The 19,807-nt window shown below is 43.1% G+C and overlaps 1 protein-coding gene across 2 annotated transcripts in view; it reads right to left on the reverse strand.

Moving 5' to 3' along the window:
• Nucleotides 1-19,807, reverse strand: part of Osi17 (DUF1676 domain-containing protein Osi17) — a 136,110-nt gene that overhangs the window by 38,299 nt on the left and 78,004 nt on the right. For both annotated transcript variants that reach the window (XM_065220999.1, XM_065220994.1), the window contains exons 4-5: nt 11,427-11,680; nt 10,796-10,953 (exon numbers count right to left, since the gene is read on the reverse strand). In XM_065220999.1, coding sequence (XP_065077071.1) covers nt 10,796-10,953; nt 11,427-11,680 — 412 coding nt within the window. The remainder of the gene's footprint in view (nt 1-10,795; nt 10,954-11,426; nt 11,681-19,807) is intronic.

The following is a 19,807-nucleotide window of genomic DNA, read 5'->3' on the forward strand; positions in this document are numbered from 1 at the left end:
CGGAAACGGGGTCTTCCAAAATCCAACCGCAGGCAAGTATGATCGCTTTCTGAATAATTCCGTCCCTGAAACGATTATCACTTCTAATCGAACTTCAACAATGAACTCCTTCGTGATTGACCCATGTTGGACACCGGGACGCACGCCTGCCATATGTGTTATGGAAGCCCCTAATTCATCCATCACAGTCGAGTTATTCCTGCCAGCGACCTCCAGCCGTCCCTGTCCTGTGTTTGGATTTGATGAAGGGGTCTTCCAAAACCCTATCTCAGGCAAGTACGACATTATTTCGAACAATCCACTTCCTGAAATGTATTATGCCTACAGCCGATCATTTCCGATAAAAGCACAACCTTCTTTTTCTTCTTTCCTTTATTTAACGTCGGTCTCTGTTCCGCAATCTAGTGCCAATCACCGACGGACATCGATTGCCATCCATTGACGGCAATCGAATGTGCAGGAAGGCAGCTTCAACACCTGCGTAGGATATCGCACCCATTCAAACACACATGGGCCGGGACCAACGGCTTTACTTCCCTTCCGAAGGAAGACGTGACCAGAGATTTTTATGCCTCAGAAAAATTCCACCGACCTCGGCTGGGATTGAACCCAGACCCATTGGGGTGTTAGAACGCAGTAACGCTTACCACTACACCACCGGCGCCGGCCAAAAACACAACCTGCTTTATTCAACTCGACACTCGGACGCACACTTGCAACTAGCCTTGTGAAAGCCCCTGATCCTATTATCGCAGTCGAGCCTATGCTGCCAGCGTTCAACAGTCGTCCCAGCCCAGCGTTTGAGTTAGGAGAGGGAGTCTTCCAAACTCCAACTGTAGGCAAGAATAATCAGCAAGCAACAACTGCTCTGTCTGAAAAATTCTTGGTTTCCAGAGTGCGATTGTATATGTCTGCTCCTCGACAATTGTGGTCTGAAGATAACATTAACAGTATACCAGCCCCACCATACCAGAAGCCGAGACGCTCCACAGAAAATTCACCGGAAGAAGCATCCAGATCCTCTGATCTAGTCCTGCCGAAGATTGACGACTTACACCATTATGATGAATCAACTTCTGTTTGTTTACTGGGACGCACTGCCGTTGGCATCATGGAAGCCCCCGAGTATGAACTCGTCCATGTGAATTCAACTGTTGATCCGCCACTTGTTTTCAGTTCATCTTCGCTTATGGCCACCACTTGGAGCCTTTCTACGCCAGGTGATCTTTCGCTGCCTGATAGTTCACCGTTCTCTCGTTCGGATCCTGGACAAGTTACTATTGACACGGCTCGCCCCGATCCCTCTAGCGGTTTACGAGTCTACTATCAGAACACCAGGGGGCTCATGACTAAATTGGACGATGTTTATCTGGCTGCGCTTGACGGGGAATATGACGTTTATGTATTCACGGAAACTTGGCTCGATGGGAGGATCAATTCAGTGCAACTGTTTGGTGACTCTTTTACTGTCTACAGATTAGACCGTAATTCATCCAACAGCATTCATACTCGCGGTGGTGGTGTCCTTATCGCTGTTTCCAACGCATTCGCCTCTTGTGTAATCTTCAACGAACTATTTACTACAATTGAAGCGGTTTGGGTTAAGGTCAGCCTCACTCGCGTAACATCCTCATTGGAGCGGTGTACAGAATTTGCATCGTCCATGGCTGATATAACGGATGTGCTTCTTCTGCTTGGTGATTTTAATCAGCCTGGGCTTAGCTGGTCACCCTCAGGCCAGGGTTATGCGTTTCCAGATCCAATTGCATCTTCAACAACTCCTGCCAGCCGCTTGCTTGTTGACGGCACGGCTTTTCATGGACTGAGCCCTGATTTGGATATATCTATCGCGAACGGATCTCAAATTCGTTTTAATGAAACCATGACTGCCACTCGGCTCCATTTCCGGAAGACCGATTTCCGTTTGCTGAGGCGTTCCTTGTCCCGGATTAACTGGAACGTGTTGAATGACCTTGAAATCGATACAGCAGCCGCTCGCTATAATAGCCTTTTGCGCTGTTTGTGTTTGTGCTTCAGTACCGAAGTGCCAACCTCCAAGAAAACCACCTTGGTCTAACGCTACTCGCCGCAACCTGTAACGAGTGCGATCTAGAGCTCTCCGTGCTCTCACTCATCGACGATGTACCCTTACCAAGCGAAATTTTTCAATTGCCAGCAATGATTATCGCCACGCTACAACAAGCTTCTTTACAAGAAGTATGTAATTCGTACTCAACATAATCTGCAATGCCACCCCAAGGGATTCTGGTCGTTTGTGAATACGAAGAGGAAGGAAACTGGACTGCCGTCAAAAATGTTTCTCGGCAATGACGTAGCATTGACAACTGAGGACAAATACAGCCTATTTGCTAGGCACTTCTTAAGCGTCTTCTCGAATGACTCCCCATCGCAAGCAGAAATTGAGCGAGCCGTCCGTGATGTGTCAACCTACGTCGTAAACATGGATTTTTTTGCCGTAGATGTACAAATGGTTCTCTCTGTGATGAGTAAAACCAAATCATCATTTTCACCAGGTCCGAGTGTTATTCCATCTGCAGTCCTAAAAAAATGCTCCGATATCTTAGCTGCTCCGTTGTCCTTGCTCTTCAACCTGTCACTTCGTCAACAGAAATTTCCCGCACTATGGAAACGCTCTACTTTGTTCCCTGTTTTCAAGAAAGGAGACAAACGCAATGTGGAAAACTACCGTGGGATTACCTCGCTTGGGGTTGAATCTAAGTTGTTTGAGTCGCTGATAAATGAGAGATTGTTTGCTTCCTGCAAGCATTACATAAGTACATGTCAACATGGTTTCTTTCCTGGCCGCTCCGTGGAAACTAATCTCGTCAGCTTTACGTCGTTTTGTATGGAAAATGTATGCAAGAAACTTCAAGTGGATGCCATCTACACTGATCTTAAAGCTGCGTTTGATAGAGTTGTGCACGACGTTCTGCTAGCATAGCTTGAAAAAATTGGATGTTCTGTTTCCTTCTGCAGCTGGCTTAGATCGTACCTCGTGCAACGTGAAGTTACTGTATGCATTGGAAACTACTCATCGTACTGTTTCTCGAACAGATCAGGAGTTCCACAGGGTAGCACTTTGGGACCAATGCTCTTCTCTTTATTTGTGAACGATGTAACGTTTATCCTACTATGTGGAGGTAAATTGTTTTTTGCCGATGACTTGAAGATTTATCTAGTCGTTCGAGGCTATGCCGACTGTTAAGAACTACAAAACCTTCTTGAAATCTTTTATGATTGGTGTGAACGTAATGTTATGGTCCTGTGCGTCTCAAAGTGCTGCGTAATTAGTTTCCGTCGAACTAGGACTGCCGTTTTGTTTGATTATAACGTTGCTGGTACTGCAGTTCAACGTGTCGATCACGTTAAAGACCTCGGTGTCATGTTGGATGAAAAGCTCACATACACTCGCCACTTCTCAACCACGATCGGCAAAGATAATCGACAGCTTGGATTCATGTTCAAGATATCTAAGGAATTTCGTGATCCTCTGTGATTTTCAGCCCTTTACTGTTCATTGGTACGCTCACTACTGGAATTCACGTGTGTTGTCTGGAATCCCTACCAAGCAGTATGGAGTGGACGATTCGAAGCTGTTCAACGCAAATTCGTCAGATACTCAGTGCGCTATCTTCCATGGAGTGACCCGCTGAATTTACCACCGTATGCTGATCGCTGCCGTTTACTGGGTTTGGATACTCTTGCTAAGCGACGAAACATATCGCAGGTCGTCTTTGTTGCTAAAGTTATGCTCGCAGAATATGATGTTCCTGAGTTACTGGCCAAAATTAAACTGTATGCTTCTGCCCGAACACTCCGTCCGAGAACCTTGCTACATGAAGTAGTACATGCAACCAACTATGCTGCAAACAGTTCCTTTGTCGCCATGATTCATCAATTCAACGAAGCCTCTGACCTATTTGACTTTGACATCAATGCCTCCAGGTTTCGTCATCGTTTGCTGTCGGCCATTTTTTAATTTTTAATGAGTGACTACATTTAGATTTAAATGTTTCATAAAGACTATCAAATCAGATGGACTAAAATAATAATAAATAAATTCTTATTTACAAAAATGAAATATTTATCCCAACGCTTGCAAAACTCAACTTATAACATTTCCACATAAACCTAGAGCATCCTTTTTGAAACCTTGTTGTCACATAGTCACTATGAACGGAGTTACAATTTCCTGGTTAAACCAAGTGAGATCTCTTGGGTTGGTACTTAACCAAAAATTAACTTTTTAAGATCACATTGAGGGCATTCAAGCCAAATGTAACAAATATATAAAATGTTTGTATCCTCTTATAAAAAGGAAATCCAAACTTTGCCTGACGAATTAACTTCTAATATTTAAACAAGTTTTTAGACCGACCGGCCATGCTTTACACTGTGCCAATATGGTCTAGTTGTTGCAGTACCAGGAAAAAGCACTTCAAAAGATTTCCGGACAAAATTTTGAAGATGATTTTGAAGTTGCCGCCCTGGTACAGTACTACCAACAATCAATACGAAACTAACGATTTTAAATTGGCTCACCACTTTAGTAGCCTATTGGTCCCAAGCAAACGATTAACGTACCCTATTCTAGCTGAAATTCTATTACTACACTATGTTTGTTTTGATTCGCTATGAAAGTTTGACAGATAACATCAGGGGTGTGTGGATTCATGCAGAACATGCAGGGGTGAGTGAAATAGCTAGGGACTGCTTGGGACCGTTGTTCTGGTACTGAGTGAGCCAAAAATAATAATGATTTTCTTCGGGACCCAGTGGTCTTAGAGTTACCTCTATGGTACTACCGAGGTACATAGAATTTCGAATATAGAGACTTTAGAACAAATGTCCAACAAAATAATTAATAATTTCAGGCAAAAATCGTTGCAATCCTTAATTGGAACGAATAATACCCATTATACTAAGATAAGATTTAGTTTTTGTTTTTTTTTGTTCTAAGATGTCAATATGAACATCGCTGTATGCTGCTGGGAATTGATACCCTGGAACAAAGAAGATCGACTTTGCAAGCTGTATTCGTGGCTGAAATGTGTTGACCAACGGTATTGACGACCCAGATATTCTCGCTGAATTGAATATATATGTTCCAGAACGACCTTTGAGACGACGCAATTTCTTGTATTTAGCTAACCATCACACTCGTTATGGACAACATGATCCAATCAGATTCATGACACTTTGGTTTAACGAAATCGCCAGCAGATTTGACTTCAATAGTTTTGCCACCCTTTCTGCAACGCCAGCGCCTTAATAATAATCAACGATATTGAATCGAACAATAAGGCAATTGACGAGTGACCTGTTTGCAGTTGCCAACTAAAAATTGTTTTATTGATTGATTCACTTTAAGAACTTATTTATGTTTTATTTATAATCTGTATACCCAAGCAACAATTCTGGTTTTATAACGCTCTTGGAGACCATGGTTTAGGCCTGAAGAGTTCTTTAAAAGATCTATAAAACTTGCAATGTTACTTGGGTACCATATGATGCCTTGTGAAAACGGTAATGTGTACTTTTTTTTTTGTGATAAGATATGAGGTTTTTGCGCCTTTTTAAGTCAAATGTGCTATTTTAAAAAGGCTTTTCCCCATCCCATATTTCATTTAGACTTGAAGTCAGATGGAATTATATGGAATAAGTAAATAAATAAAAAAGTACGGCTTTGATATTACTATTCACATCAATATCACTAGAAAAAAGTAGAAAATCTTGCTTTTATTTAAAAAAATTAACGTTTTTTTATAACCGTTGCATTGTTTTCCTCTTACTGAGGAATTTTCTAAAGATTGGTGCTCGATTAGCAGGCGTACATAAGAAACATTTGCGGCAGAACTTTGAATAGCAGGGGTCCATTTACGATGTCAATGTCATTTTCGCACTGACATTGAAGCGATTTATATTGATATTTCAACTGTGTGAACTGATACCGATACCAGGTGGCTAGTGAAATTAATCATTTTATAGGTATTGATATTGATATTTTACAGCACTGCTCAAGAAATGCATCTCTGAATGCACTAGGGATTATACTTGGAATCCCCTTGAGTCTCCGATTTCCTTCGGAATTATACACGGGAAAAAAATTGTTCCGAAATTCGTGAACCTCTAGTCACGAATTTCGGAACAAGTCAATTTTTCGTCTACGAAAGTACACCATGAAAAAAAAATCATAGAATCGTGAACATTGTTCCGCAAAATATACGTAACGCCTGCAAATAAACGTAACGGGCACCAGCAAAGGCAACACAAGTCATATAATCGTGAACTCTGTGCTGAAAATTATGATCTTGTTCTGGTAAACGTGATTTATGTTCATGAGTTGTGCTTGATATCGTGAACCTGTTCTCGAAAACGGACAGTAACATTTCAACAATAAAATCGTTTACAATATTTTAAATGCAGCGAGGAAGTTGCAGGAAAACAACGGTATACTTGATACAAGTTTCACCAACACCCAATTGGCATCTGTCCAGCATATGGATTGGGCATACTTTCAGCTCAACAAATCAACGGATCTCCGGTCACCATGAACGCAGCTAAAACCACCATGGGCTTCCATCAGAGCGGTGGGAGCAAGAACACCGGATGCGTTCGGGTTCCCTTTCTTCGAGGTTTACGGCCAGTTTGATGACACGTCTCAGCCACTGGAAATTGTGTTGGACTGCCTTCTGATGATACGGCTCAGTTGCTTTCACTAATAATAAACACACTATTCTAGACGGTCCCGAGCACTATATAGAAAAATCAATTTTCACCCATGTCCAAGATCACGCTTGATTTTCGTAGACAAAAATCAACAAGCAAACAACTTCGGTTGATTTTGCAAGCTGTGATATCGCAGCTCGGAATATCAAGCTAACAAAACTCACCAGCTGCAAATCTCACCAAACTGTGGTGAGATTGAGTTTAATGAGCTTTGCTTTACACCCGAACGCAACCGAAACTTCCGAAACAACCGAAAGTCCCTTCGTGGCTGCCATCAGTGAAAAGTAGAAAGAGATAGCAAACTATACTTTCTCTTTCTAAGAAAACGATGTGCAATGGAATCATTTTTTGTGTTGATTCAGCTCTCAGCTTGATTTTAGCACGTTGTGAATAGTTTCGCAATATCAAAGGAGCTTGTAAAATCAATATCAAGAATGATATTTTGTTCCAATATCACGCGTGATATTGAGAGCGTATGAGAGCAGAAAAATAGCATTTGATTGATGCTTTTGCCAACACTGCACTCTATAAAGATAAATTCAACAGAACTGAAAACTACAGCTCTAGCTTTGCATGTGATTCAAGTTCACGATTTCAGGAACGATAATCACAATTAGCTTCATGAATCACGAAATCATGAATTTATTTTGTGTTTTTTGTAGCGTTACGGAATCGTTGGTCGTGCTGAATAGGGGTGAACTAAATTCATGGATTTGAGATTTATTTTATGAAAATGTGATCTACCCGATTACGTTTATGGGAACAAGGTCATGAATTCCAATGAACTAACAGCTCAGGTTATGGTGATTTGTTATTCACGAATACCGAAACGGTTTTTTTGCGTGTAACAGCAAAATGCTATTAATAAATTACTTCGAATTATCCTCAGAACTTCCTTAGAATTTGCCCCAGAAGTATTTGGAAACTATCCTGAGGATTGAATACCCTTTGAGTTCTTCTCGTAATTTCCTTTGAATCACCCAGCTCTTGAATGGAGATGATCCCGGCGTAGTGGTTAGCATTCATACCTCTCACGCCAAGATCTTATCCCTCAAATAACACACGAATGATGCAAGGGTGTTAAAATGACTATAGTAAAATACATCTTGAAATTAATCTCCAACCTTATTACTAATAGGATAAGTGTGCTAGCAGCGGCACTAGTGCACCAGTTTTGGTCCTACCGTATGCGTGATACAATGCCTTGGTTTTCTTTGCATGCACGTAACCTATAGCTCATACCATAGTAGGCTGTGTATAAAAGAAAATGATTTACTTAGTTTGACAGTTGCACCATGACGAAGTGGCAGCGTATTCGTGATTTGTCCCATGCGCAAATGTCGCAAAAAGACATTTCAATCACCGTGGGAGTGTTCCGGTGGACCGTCAAAAGGGTTTTAGACCGAGAAAAGAAAAGACAACTATCCGCGAAGGTGGCCACAGGTCATCCGAGGTCAGCTCGGGTTCCGAGGGTTATCGCTGCTATCAAAAGAAAGATGCGGGTGAATCCAGTGCGTTCAATAAGGAAAATGGCAAAGGAACACGAGATCAGTGACTTTACGGCATGGAAGATCGTAAAGGGAGATTGCGGGGTGAAGTCGAGGGCACGGAAAAAAAAACTCCCATGATTACCAACCGCATCCGGGAGCTACGAGTCGAACGATGCAAGAAAATCTTGAATTTCCTTAAGCGAAAAAATCCGGTAATCCTGTTCACCGACGAGATCTTGTTTAACGTCGATCCCGTATCAAGTTCCAAAACCGACCGGTATATTAGTTTTCTTCCGGTAAAAGACGTGGCCGACGAGCACAAGAACGTGTATCTGACCAAGCATCCTGCTAGCGTTATGGTGTTTGGATTGGTGGCTTCCGATGGTAAAAAATGGACCCGGTATTGATTCCAGAAGGCGACAAGGTCAACACAGAGGTCTACATCGAGATTTTAAGTAAGTATGTTCTTCCGTGGATCAAAGAACAGTAGGGTCCGAAGCCAAATATTGTATTTCAACAAGATGGGGCTCCGTGCCACACCTCGAACCGCACTCAGAAGTGGTTGCAGGAACATCTTCCGTTCTGGGCGAAGGATATGTAGCCGCCATTCAGCCCCGATCTTAATCCACTGGATTACTCAATATGGCGGGTCATGAAGGCCAAGGCCTGTTCTAAACACCACCTGAGTACAGCCAAACATTGACCCGTACCTGGAAAGAAATGGATCCAGACTACATTATTAGAACCTGCCGTGCATTCCGGAAGCGTGTGGAGGCCGTAATTGCAGCAAGTGGAAACTCGATTGACAATTAACATAGTAAGACTCTGAGAAACATCCACCCTTTGAATAAATAAATAAAACTCGAAATCAAAATTTTTGAGAATTTTTTAAATTTTGACATTGCTCAATAGTGTAAACATTACCACGCATACGGTAGAGCCTAAATAAAAACTGAAACAGGTTTGAATGGTTTTAATTGCTTTTTCAACAGCCGTTTGGCTTACACACTGATTTATTGCGCGGCAATAAACAATCTGTTTAGTTTCAATACATGATTTAATAGTGTAGAAACTCATTGGTCAGAAGTTCAGCCTTTTGCTGTTTTAAAAACCGTTTGAAATCCTACGACAACACCAAAAAGTGTCGGATTTTTTTAAATTAATTTACTGCAGCACTCTATCCCTTCATAAAACTGTTCTGTAAATCAATAGTAAACCACCTCAGTTTTTGTTCATTGATATCACGACAAAATACTCCATAAAGGTGGTGTATCATTAAAAAAGCAATAATTAAACTTTACAAAAGACATATTATGTTTTTGAATTAAATTATTTTTGTTGGAAGATTTGCTTTTTTAAAATGTTGATATCGTATAATGAAACAAGTGGATTTTTGTGTTTGGATGCATAAGAAAGACGGTGAAAACTACGAGAGTCTTTTTCGTTTGAGTAATTTAATTAACTTTTAACGAGGGCGTATTATTCCACGAAAAACGTTAATTACTTTTCATTTCAAAAAGGAAACAACTTGGTTGATTGAGAAAAAATGCCATCAAAAGATTTAAAGTTGCCTAGATTAAGTCATTTGCAAGAAATTAATGTTTAATAAGTTCTCAAGTAACCAACAGGCCCGCTAATTCGCCTTTTTGCAATATAGGGCTGATAGACGGCTTACATAGGGCATGCTAAGCTTTATTTTAGCCGAATATTGGCCTTATATTGCAAAAAAAAAGAAATAGCGAGCTTGTTGGCCACTTGCGTTAGTTGCTAAAATTCGATTAACCAAGCCTTACTCTAAGTTAAATAAAGCAGTATAAAACGTGAACCGTAAGCAAAAAAAATCCAGGTCAAGGATACAAACAGTCATTGAAGTATAATTACGAAATTTTATCAAGATTTATCTTGATATACACCACCGACTACCAAAAACGCGAGACATAATGATCAATTTCCCATCGGATTACGGTACTTGTTATACCTAGTTAAGGACTTACTGAAACAATTATGAAACGCGATCGAAGTTCCAAGGAAGTCTTACTGATCATTATCGATTAAACCATTTAAGCGTTCCTGATTTCGTCAGTCCTCCGTCACACATTGCACAACCCTATCTTGCATAATACTCTCTCTTCCCCACAAGCAACCTTGCATCGAACCCTGACCAAAAAGCCAATCTGTATCAAATCGTACGCAAAAGGCACACTATTCCCTCGCTTCGTTTCACCTATCATTCTCAAACTTCATGCTGCATTCAACTGTAACCGCGTCTAAAAACACAACATAACAACGAAAACGAACATAAAACATAACAAACGAAAGAGCAACAGTAAAAGGAACAACAAAAACAACATTCACCAACAGAGCATTCAACTATCCGGTGTGACGAACGTGCAAAAAAAAGCAAAATTTCCCTGCCGTTGAAAGCCTACGCTTTGTAGAGCCGGAGGCCCTGTCTCAGTTGGCCTAAAGCTTCTGTTTGTCTACACCTTCTAACGTGTATATGCAAAGGTCCGCGTCCATGACTGTGTCCGCCCTGCTCTAACGACGATACTCACTCTGATCCAAGACCGGGTCCGGAGGTTTCGTAGTGGAGCTCCGGCTGGAAGTGGGCATGCGGTGGCACTGGCGCTCCGTGAAGGTACTCCGATGGGTGACCACGAGGGGGCTTGGTGTAGATCAACTCCGGAAGCTCCTTGTGTTCATGGGGGTAGAACTGTGAAGAAGAACGGGAAAATTGGATTGATCAATTAGCAAATTGAGTTGTTGCTATGAGAATTAACAACGATGACTTGGGTTGTTTGTGGGGATGTGCGTCCGTCAAATGAGCCATAACGCAATAATTGCCAGGGGTAATTTTTCGACACTGATCTGCTTTGTGGCTACATTCATAATTTATGGATCAGGTCGGCTGAGAAACTTCCCCCTGCCTGGTTTGGTGATAATTTGTAAGCTGGCTTAATCTGCGATGACCGATATTTACACTCGCAGTGAATTCCCCGGAGGGCTTTCTCCCATTTGGTACCTCATTTTTTAGGCTGGGAAAAAGGTCGCCCAAGTGGGTCAGTTTTTTTGGGTAGCAAAACTGACACAATTAGCTCAAATCTCACATGCGAGCGGTTTTGTCTATCCCCCGTGCCCCTGCTTCACTGACTGTGGGGGTTTAATCCCAATTGTAAATTTACTTACCGAGTGCAGATGACTGATGTGATGCTGATGGTGGTGGAAGTTTGGCTTGTGGTAGGACGCGTGGTAGTACGAGCAAAGCTTGAAGATGTGTGACAGCGCCGGGAAGAGGAACAACATGAACTTGAGGATCAGCTTCTTGGCCGTGCCGACGCCGACCAGCAGCGGGAGCAACCACATGACCTTGATCTTGATGATTTTGATGATTAGGATGATGCCCAGGAAGGCCAGTAGCAGTTTGCTTTGGAAGAATTTTTCTGGAAGGAAGAAGAAAATGTGTAAACAGTTTAGTATGAGGGTCACTTTTAGCAAAGATACATGTAATTCGCTGAATTTTAAATTAAAGTTTTTAAAAGCTAGGTGATGATGTACCAAGCCTGTCATGGTAGTTACCAGTGCGTCACAATATTAGCTTAATTGGACAAAATCAATGCGAGTAAGAGACTACTAGCTTTCTTTGTCGAATAAAGTTGAACAGCTTCACAGCATTTTAGAACCTCTGTCGGCGTCTACAAACAAATTACCTGTATATTTTATTCAAGAATTCGGAATGATCAAGTTTTATTCTGAAAATATTCAACTGTTCATAAAATCCAGAGATCGAAATTCTTGCTCAGCTGCAATGTTGGAGAGTAGCCCAGCTCACATTGAAGAAACACGACCGAAGAATATTTCACCCCATTGTACCATATGGGATGATTACGAGGTGATTTTTGGGCATCGTTCTTCGGACATACCCATGCATGGAGCAACGGAGGTGCACTCACACATCACAGGACAGGAGAGGATCACCGATCATCGATCACCATCGATCGGCAACAGGAGCGATGGGAGGTTCTCTCGCTCTCAGCCATCCCAGCATCCAAAGACAGCGACGATTAAGGCAATTAATTGGATTATCAGTGCCGGTTAGACCTCCAAGGAAGATGGATAGGCTTCTGTGCAGAATTAACGTGTTCTTTGTTACTTGTGATATATATCATTTAATGTTAATATATGTAGTGGTTTTATGTTTAAATATAGCTAGTGGATAATAACTGTTTCAAATGTGTTTATTTTATCACACATGGCTGGGGTAAATTGGATCATTTGGGTGAGACTCAGCAGGCCTTGGTTCAGTCCCAGTCTGCGCCGCCGGGATGTTCTGAGGCATAACATCTCTGATCACGCCTTCCTTCGGAAGGGAAGTAAAGCCGTTGGTCCCCGGTTCATGAGTTGATGGGTCAATAGGTAGGGTCCAGGTGCGGTAGCTGCCTCCCTGGCGTCGGTAGCATTGGTGCTCAGCACGGAAAACAAGATCGACGGAACATAAATCAAGGAAAAAAAATTATTGGAATTTAAATTTAGGAGCTCGGCTAGTTTCCCTTAGCTCAGTCGGTAAAGGCGCAGCTACAAAGCAAGACCATGCTGGAGGTGGCTGGGTTCAATTCCCGGTCCGGTCTAAGAATTTTTCGAGTTGGAAAATTTCTCGACTTCCCTGGGCATTAGATTAGACTTGCCACACAATTATAACAATGCAAAAATGGTACAGGCATCGAAAGTTCTCAATTAATAACTGTGGAAGTGCATCTAGAACACTAAATTGAGAGCACGCAATAATCTAATATGCGATATGCATTAAGCTTGAAATGCGAAGAAGAAGAAGAAGAAGAAGCTCGGCTAGCTTGGCGGCTGCGCTTTTGCTTACTGAGTAGAAGATCGTGGGCTTACTCCCAAGCTCCTCGAGAATAAAATAATTACTAGTGATCGGTTCTGAAACCATCGTGTTGGAGGAAGTGAAGCACCACCTAAATTATACAGTCCACGAAGGAACCAACTCCCCAAGGACTTCATCCCAACATGCGATATAAGCGACGTATAATGCAAGCTGCTTTTTGAAGAGCCGAAAATCGACAATATTTTCATCTAATGAAAATATCGTTCTCTCAAAATCGGTAAGAACACTTTTTCATCTCCCATTGCACACCGAAAATATTCGATAGTGTGTTGTTAGAGCTCGAGCAGGAGTCCATGGGAAGCTGCCGTAAAATGCTTCAAGAACTCCTTCAAGAAAGCCATCGGAACAAGCACTCTACTCTACGACGAGATGCAGACAGTACTCGCACAGATCGAAGCGGTTTTGAACTCCAGACCCCTCACTCCAGTTAGTAACGATCCTGGAGACTTTGAAGTCATTTTCTAATGCAACAACCACTGACAGCAATCGCTGAACCGAACCTTTGAGCATCTTTCTGCTAATCGGCTCTCTGTCTGGCAAAGATTGCAGAACTACGTCCAGATGCTTGGCTTGGAGAAAATGGAAGACTCCGTATCTCTCGGACCTGCATAATCGCACGAAATGGACAAGGCAACGTGAAAATATCACAGTAGGATCTATAGTCTTGCTGATGGATGAGCGGTTAAGCCACTGAAGTGGAATCTTGGTCGAGTCTCCGAAGTATTCCGAGGTTCTGGCGACAACATCCGGATAGTGCGCACAAGCAATGGGGTCTTCCGAAGAGCAATATCGAAGATTTGCGTGCTTCCAATTCGGGATAACGCAACATCTACCAACGAGAAGCACTAGTGCTTCTCCATCGGTGGTTCTAAAGCACCCGCAGAGGTCCGTGTGGCCTCCGCGAACCAGTTAAGTTTAATATTATATCAGTACTTCAAAAAGTTAATAGAAGGTTCATACCTCATAGCCACCGATCTACCCCGGGACGTTCAACCACGCGGACCGAATTTTTGAGCTTGAGTCCAAGCACTTGAATTCCATTTCTGAGGTACAAGCATGCGTTGGTGAAGGTAGATGTGTCAAGAAGTCCTGTGAAGTCCCAAGCCAAGCAATCAATGGAGTAGCATTGTGTTGAAAGTTTGTCTCTAATTCCATCTGCTTACTTGAATTAAATTGACCATTCCCGTTTCGTCGAGGTCAATCCCGACAGCATTTCGTGGTCCAGTAACCTGCAGCGTCCAAAACGGAATTTGACGAACTCTACGACTGTCACTGCAGCCAACGGATCATTTTGCATTTGCATTGCCGCTAGGAGTGTTCGCGGAGGCCACGAAAGCCTCAGCTCCAGGCAAGTTAATTTTTGAGTCACAAATTCAAGTTTTACAGGAAGATGTCCTCCTAATTGATGTCCAATGAATCGATTGAACCCCGAAAGCACACTACCAACACACTGACATGCAATCCGTACCGATCAAGCCGACGACCCAAAGAACAACAGGAAGAACCAAATAAGCGGCCGTTATGAAAGGATATCTCATGGCACACGGTATATCGAAACAGGCGTCCGTCCCACAACGTCGAGAAAGCAGCCATCGATGAACAGCATCATCAGCAAGAAGAAGAAAACAAGTGGAGTAGTAGAATAATTTGAATTCCTTAGCTAAGTTTAGATTAGGTATTAATTAGGAGTTAGTATTGAAATCCAGTAGGATTCAAGGCGGCCGGCATATGATCGCACCAATCGTATAATTTATGAGTTGTATTTATGTTGCTAGAGCCACCCTAACACGCGATCACTCACTCTCTGTATGCGTCATACAACCAGCTGAGTAAATATAAAAAGTTTTAACGTAGGATCGAATGGTGGTTAAAAATTCTCTGCTTGACCATCAAGCTGTACAGTCCGGGTGGAGCAACAATTGAATGCCTTCACTCACCCGTTGAAAAAACAAACGGTGATTGGTCTCCAAAGTGTGGATGCAACCGCATTCGATCAAGATGCCCCAAAAAGGCCTCGCAAGCAAGCTGGTGCCAGCAACCACACGGAAAGGTTGATTCCGAGTAATCCGTTCTCGGTACTCTCCGAAGAAGCAGATATAGATCCAGTTGAGAAACGGGAAAGAGTGCCCCCACTGTTCATCTCGACGAAGGAGCTCGCATTGCTCAGGAATGAGCTGCCTAAAAATCAAATCCATCCACTGTTCAAGCTGTGCAGCACGGGGATCAAAATCTTGTGCTCGACGCTGGCGGACTACAACGCTGTTGGCACTTTTCTTCAGCTGAACCGGTTTGAGTTTTACACTCACGACGTCCCTGGAAGCAAACTACTGAAAATGGTGATCCGTGGTCTTCCAAATCTCCCTGTTGCGGAGATTAAAGCGGAATTGGAGCGCCTTCATCTGCAACCAATCAACATTTTTCCCATTGCGAGACGTGATGAAACCAGTGCATTCCGGGACCCGTTGTACCTGGTTTACTTCGATAAGGACGCCACCAGTGTGGCTGCTTTGGGGCAGATTCACGCGCTGTTCAACATCGTGATTCAATGGGGACACAGTGCACTAATTGTCTGGCATTTGGGCCTGGTACGAAGAATTGTCACATGAAGGCTCGTTGTGGCAAATGTGCTGGGGCTCACAATACTACCACCTGCAAGAAGGAAGAAGAAGCTGAACCTAAGTAGATGAACTGTGATTCCAACCATCTGGGCAGCGATGAGAGATGTCCCAAGCGAGCGGCCTTCATCCAGATCCGACAACAGGCTTCCACGAGGAACCAACCTGGTCGCCACCGCAATAATCGTGCTCCTATTGTCAACAAGGACACATTTCCTGTACTTCCGGCTCGTCGTATGGTTCCGAACCTAGCACCACTTCCACTAAACCGGCACCCCCGAATCCAACATCAGATCAAGCGGGTTCCATCCACCGTTCAGTTCAGCATCGCTTCACTGATGCTGCGGCCCAGCCGAACCATGTCTCTATTGCTCCGGGAATATCGTATGCCCACACAGCACGTGTCACGTAAGTCAGAAAATTCTCCACTCACAAGCGACGAACTAGTGATCCTCGTAAATGAGGTGATCATAATCTTGCGCACCATCAAGACACTACCTGAACAGCTTCGTGCAGTTATGACCCTCTTGCAAAAGTATGGACCGTGAAGCCATCAAAATAGCCAACTGGAACGCTTGCTCGCTCGAGAGCAAAATCATTGAGTTCGTTGATTTCCTCAATGAATATAGCATAGACATCGCTGTCATCACCGAAACACACCTGAAGCCGGAGATAAATGTTCACCTCCCCGACTTTCAGCTTGTAAGGCTAGACCGGACCAGCTCCTGCGGAGGAGGAGTGGCTATCGCATTAAGGACAAATATTGGCTGTCGACTGCTACCGAGTTTCCAGCTGAAGATCATCGAAGCGGTGGGTGTGGAAGTCTCCACTTCTGTCGGCCCTATCACCATCATTGCGGCCTACTGTCCCAAACAAGTCACCATCAAGAACGGGTCGGCAGCAGACCTGCGGAGAGACATCATCAAACTAACTCGACGCCGTGAGAAGTACATTATCGCTGGCGACCTGAACGCCAAACACCAGGCTTGGGGCAACAGTCGACACAACCAAAACGGCACAATCCTAAACGATGACCTGCAAGAGACTCACTACACTATAATAGTGCCGGACTCTCCCACCCGCTTGAGCCGGTCTGGCGTTCATCGTCATCTTCGTCAGTAACATGGGAGACAACATCTCACAACCTGTGATCCACCAGGAGCTGAGTTCTGACCACTATCCGGTGGTGGCCGATGTGGGCTCATCCGTCAACCGATTCCAAACTTCCCAACGCAACTACCATCGCGTCAGCTGGGATCAGTTCCAGCACTGTGTCGACTCCACTTTCGACTACGGTGTCCTTCCGGAGACACCCGAAGACGTTGACCGGTGTCTGCATTCCATCGATGAGGTGATATCCCGGGCCAAGGAACAACACGTGCCAGTATCCAGACAGGTGAGCAATACTCTGAACCTTGACAGATCTACCAAAGACTTTATAAGACTCCGTAACACCATCCGAAGACAGTACCAACGCTCTGTAATCGCCTAACAAAAACCATCTAAGCCAGGATGGTTGACCTCAGAAATCAGGACTTCGCTAACAGAATCCGCTCTCTCCCAGATTGTGCAAAGACCTTTTGAAAACTAATCAAAATTCTTAAAAATGAGCCAAGACCCATTCCACCACTGACCCCGCTGAACCGTCCCGGCGACCCAGTGGTTCATCTGATAGCTCCTGAAGAGAAGGCTGCCGCGATAGGTCACCACTTCGTTAGCTCTCATAATCTCGGACAAAACATCGTCAGCCCTCACGAAGCTGAAGTTGCTGAAAACGCAACCAACCTCCATCAGATTCCCAATATTTTTTCCGAGGAATCCGAGATGACGGCTGACGAACTGACGAAGGCCCCAGGTTTTGACAACATCCTGAATCTGGAACTCAAACACTTGAGTTCCAGATTCTACAACCATCTGGCACTGATTTTTAATCTATGCCTCAGACTTGGCTACTTCCCCTCGTGCTGGAAGTCAGCTAAAGTCATACCCATCCCGAAACCTGGGAAGTTTCCGTCTTCTCCTTCAAGTTATCGACCAATCAGCCTTCGCTCAGGGTTATCAAAACTGTTTGAAAGAGCAGTATATCACCGGCTCCTAACATGTGCCGAAGAAAATAACTTGTTAGTCGAGGAACAGTTTGGTTTTCGGAAAGGTCGTTCGACCGTCCACCAGCTGACTCGAGTAACAAACATTCTCAGACGGAACAAGTCTGTTTCGAAAACATCTGCCATGGCATTGTTGGACGTTGAAAAAGCGTTCGACAATGTCTGGCATGATGGCTTGGTGTTCAAATTGCAACACTAAGGTCTTCCAATCTTCCTAGTGAAGATAATTAACAACTACCTATCGAACAGGACGTTCCGAGTCTATTTGAATGGCATCACATCGGATGCTTTCAACATCGGTGACGGGGTTCCACAAGGAAGCATCCTTGGCCCCATTCTATTCAACCTGTTCACCTCCGAAATGCCGGCTCTTCCTGATGGTGGATCGTTGTCTCTGTTCGCAGATGACACATCCATCGTCTACAAGGGTAGGGTCATCGGAGCTCTGACTGCCAAACTTCAGAGAGGCCTGGACGTCCTGTCTGAATATTTCAACAGCTGGAAGATCCGTATCAACGCGACAAAGACCCAGGTCATCATCTTTCCACACTCTAAATCTCCCAGATTTGTTCCGTCGGAGAATAATAAGATCTCCTTGAACGACACAGTGGTGGAATGGTCGAAAGAGATAGTCTACCTCGGCTTAACACTAGACAGAAAGCTGATTTTCAGGGATCACGTTGACAAAACCAAAACCAAGTGTAACATCTTGATAAGATCACTGTATCCACTCATCAACAGGAGGCCTTCTCTATCCCTGGAAAATGAGCTTGATGTCTACAAAAAATTCATCCTTCCCGTAATAGAATATGGGATGCTAATCTGGGAGAGTTGCACGAAATGCCAACACCTTAAACTCCAAAAGATCCAGAACAAGATCCTTAGGATGGTCCTAAACAGTTCCCCGTGGACTAGAAATTCTGAGATCCACCTCCTGGCTCGAATTCAGACATTAGAAGAACGGTAAGTACTCATCCTGGAAAGGTTCAGAGACACCTGTCTAAGATCAAATCATCAGATCATACATGATCAAGCACGTTAAGTTAAGTTATGCTCGTAGTTAGGTAGGTTTTTACTTTTTTCAATTCAAACAAAACACACCATCAAAGGGGTATTCTGTAAACTAGTTTTGAATTTTGATCACAAATTCTGAAAGAGCTGAGAAACTTGCTAAGCAATTCGAGAATTCCTATAATTTCAGTTTGGGTCGTACTAGTCCTATTGAGATGATTCTCTCTTCTGCTCGGGATTATCTGAATATTTTCTGTCGGGAAATATCTTTGATGATTCCTGGGGGACTGATTTGCACTAAGTATGATCTATAACTAAAAAGATTCATAATTTGAAAGCTCCTGGTGATGATGGAATTTTCTATATCCTCATCAAAAAACTCCCAGAGAGTACCTTGTCTTTCTTGGTAAAATTATTTAACAGATGTTTCCATTTGGCATACTTTCCTGATAAATGGAACAATGCAAAAGTTGTTCCAATTTCGAAGCCGGATAAAATTCCCACTGAAGCTATTAGCTACCGTCCAATAAGTTTGCTTTCTTCAATTATAATAGACTTTTTGAAAAGATAATTTTAAATAGAATAATGCTTCACATCAATACCAACTCAATTTTTGCAGATGAGCAGTTTGGATATCGCCAGGGGCATTTTACTACCCATCAACTCTTAAGAGCTACCAATTTAATTCGTTCAAACAAATCTGAAGGTTGCTCAACTGAAGTTGCTCTTCTAGACATAGAAAAAGCATTCGACAGTGTTTGGCATGAAGGTTTGATTGCTAAATTGAAAAAAAAGGTTATTTTTCCACTCTATATTATGAAATTAGTTCAAAATTATTAAACTGACAGAACTCTGCAGGTAAATTATCAAAATTCAAAATCTGATAGACTACCTGTTAGAGTAGGAGTACCTAAGGGTAGCATTCTTGGGTCTATA

The sequence above is a fragment of the Ochlerotatus camptorhynchus genome, unplaced genomic scaffold (assembly GCF_037179485.1).
Source record: "Ochlerotatus camptorhynchus isolate MF236.1 unplaced genomic scaffold, CSIRO-AGI_Acam_v1.1 ptg000011l, whole genome shotgun sequence".
NCBI classification, from domain to species: Eukaryota; Metazoa; Arthropoda; class Insecta; order Diptera; family Culicidae; genus Ochlerotatus; species Ochlerotatus camptorhynchus.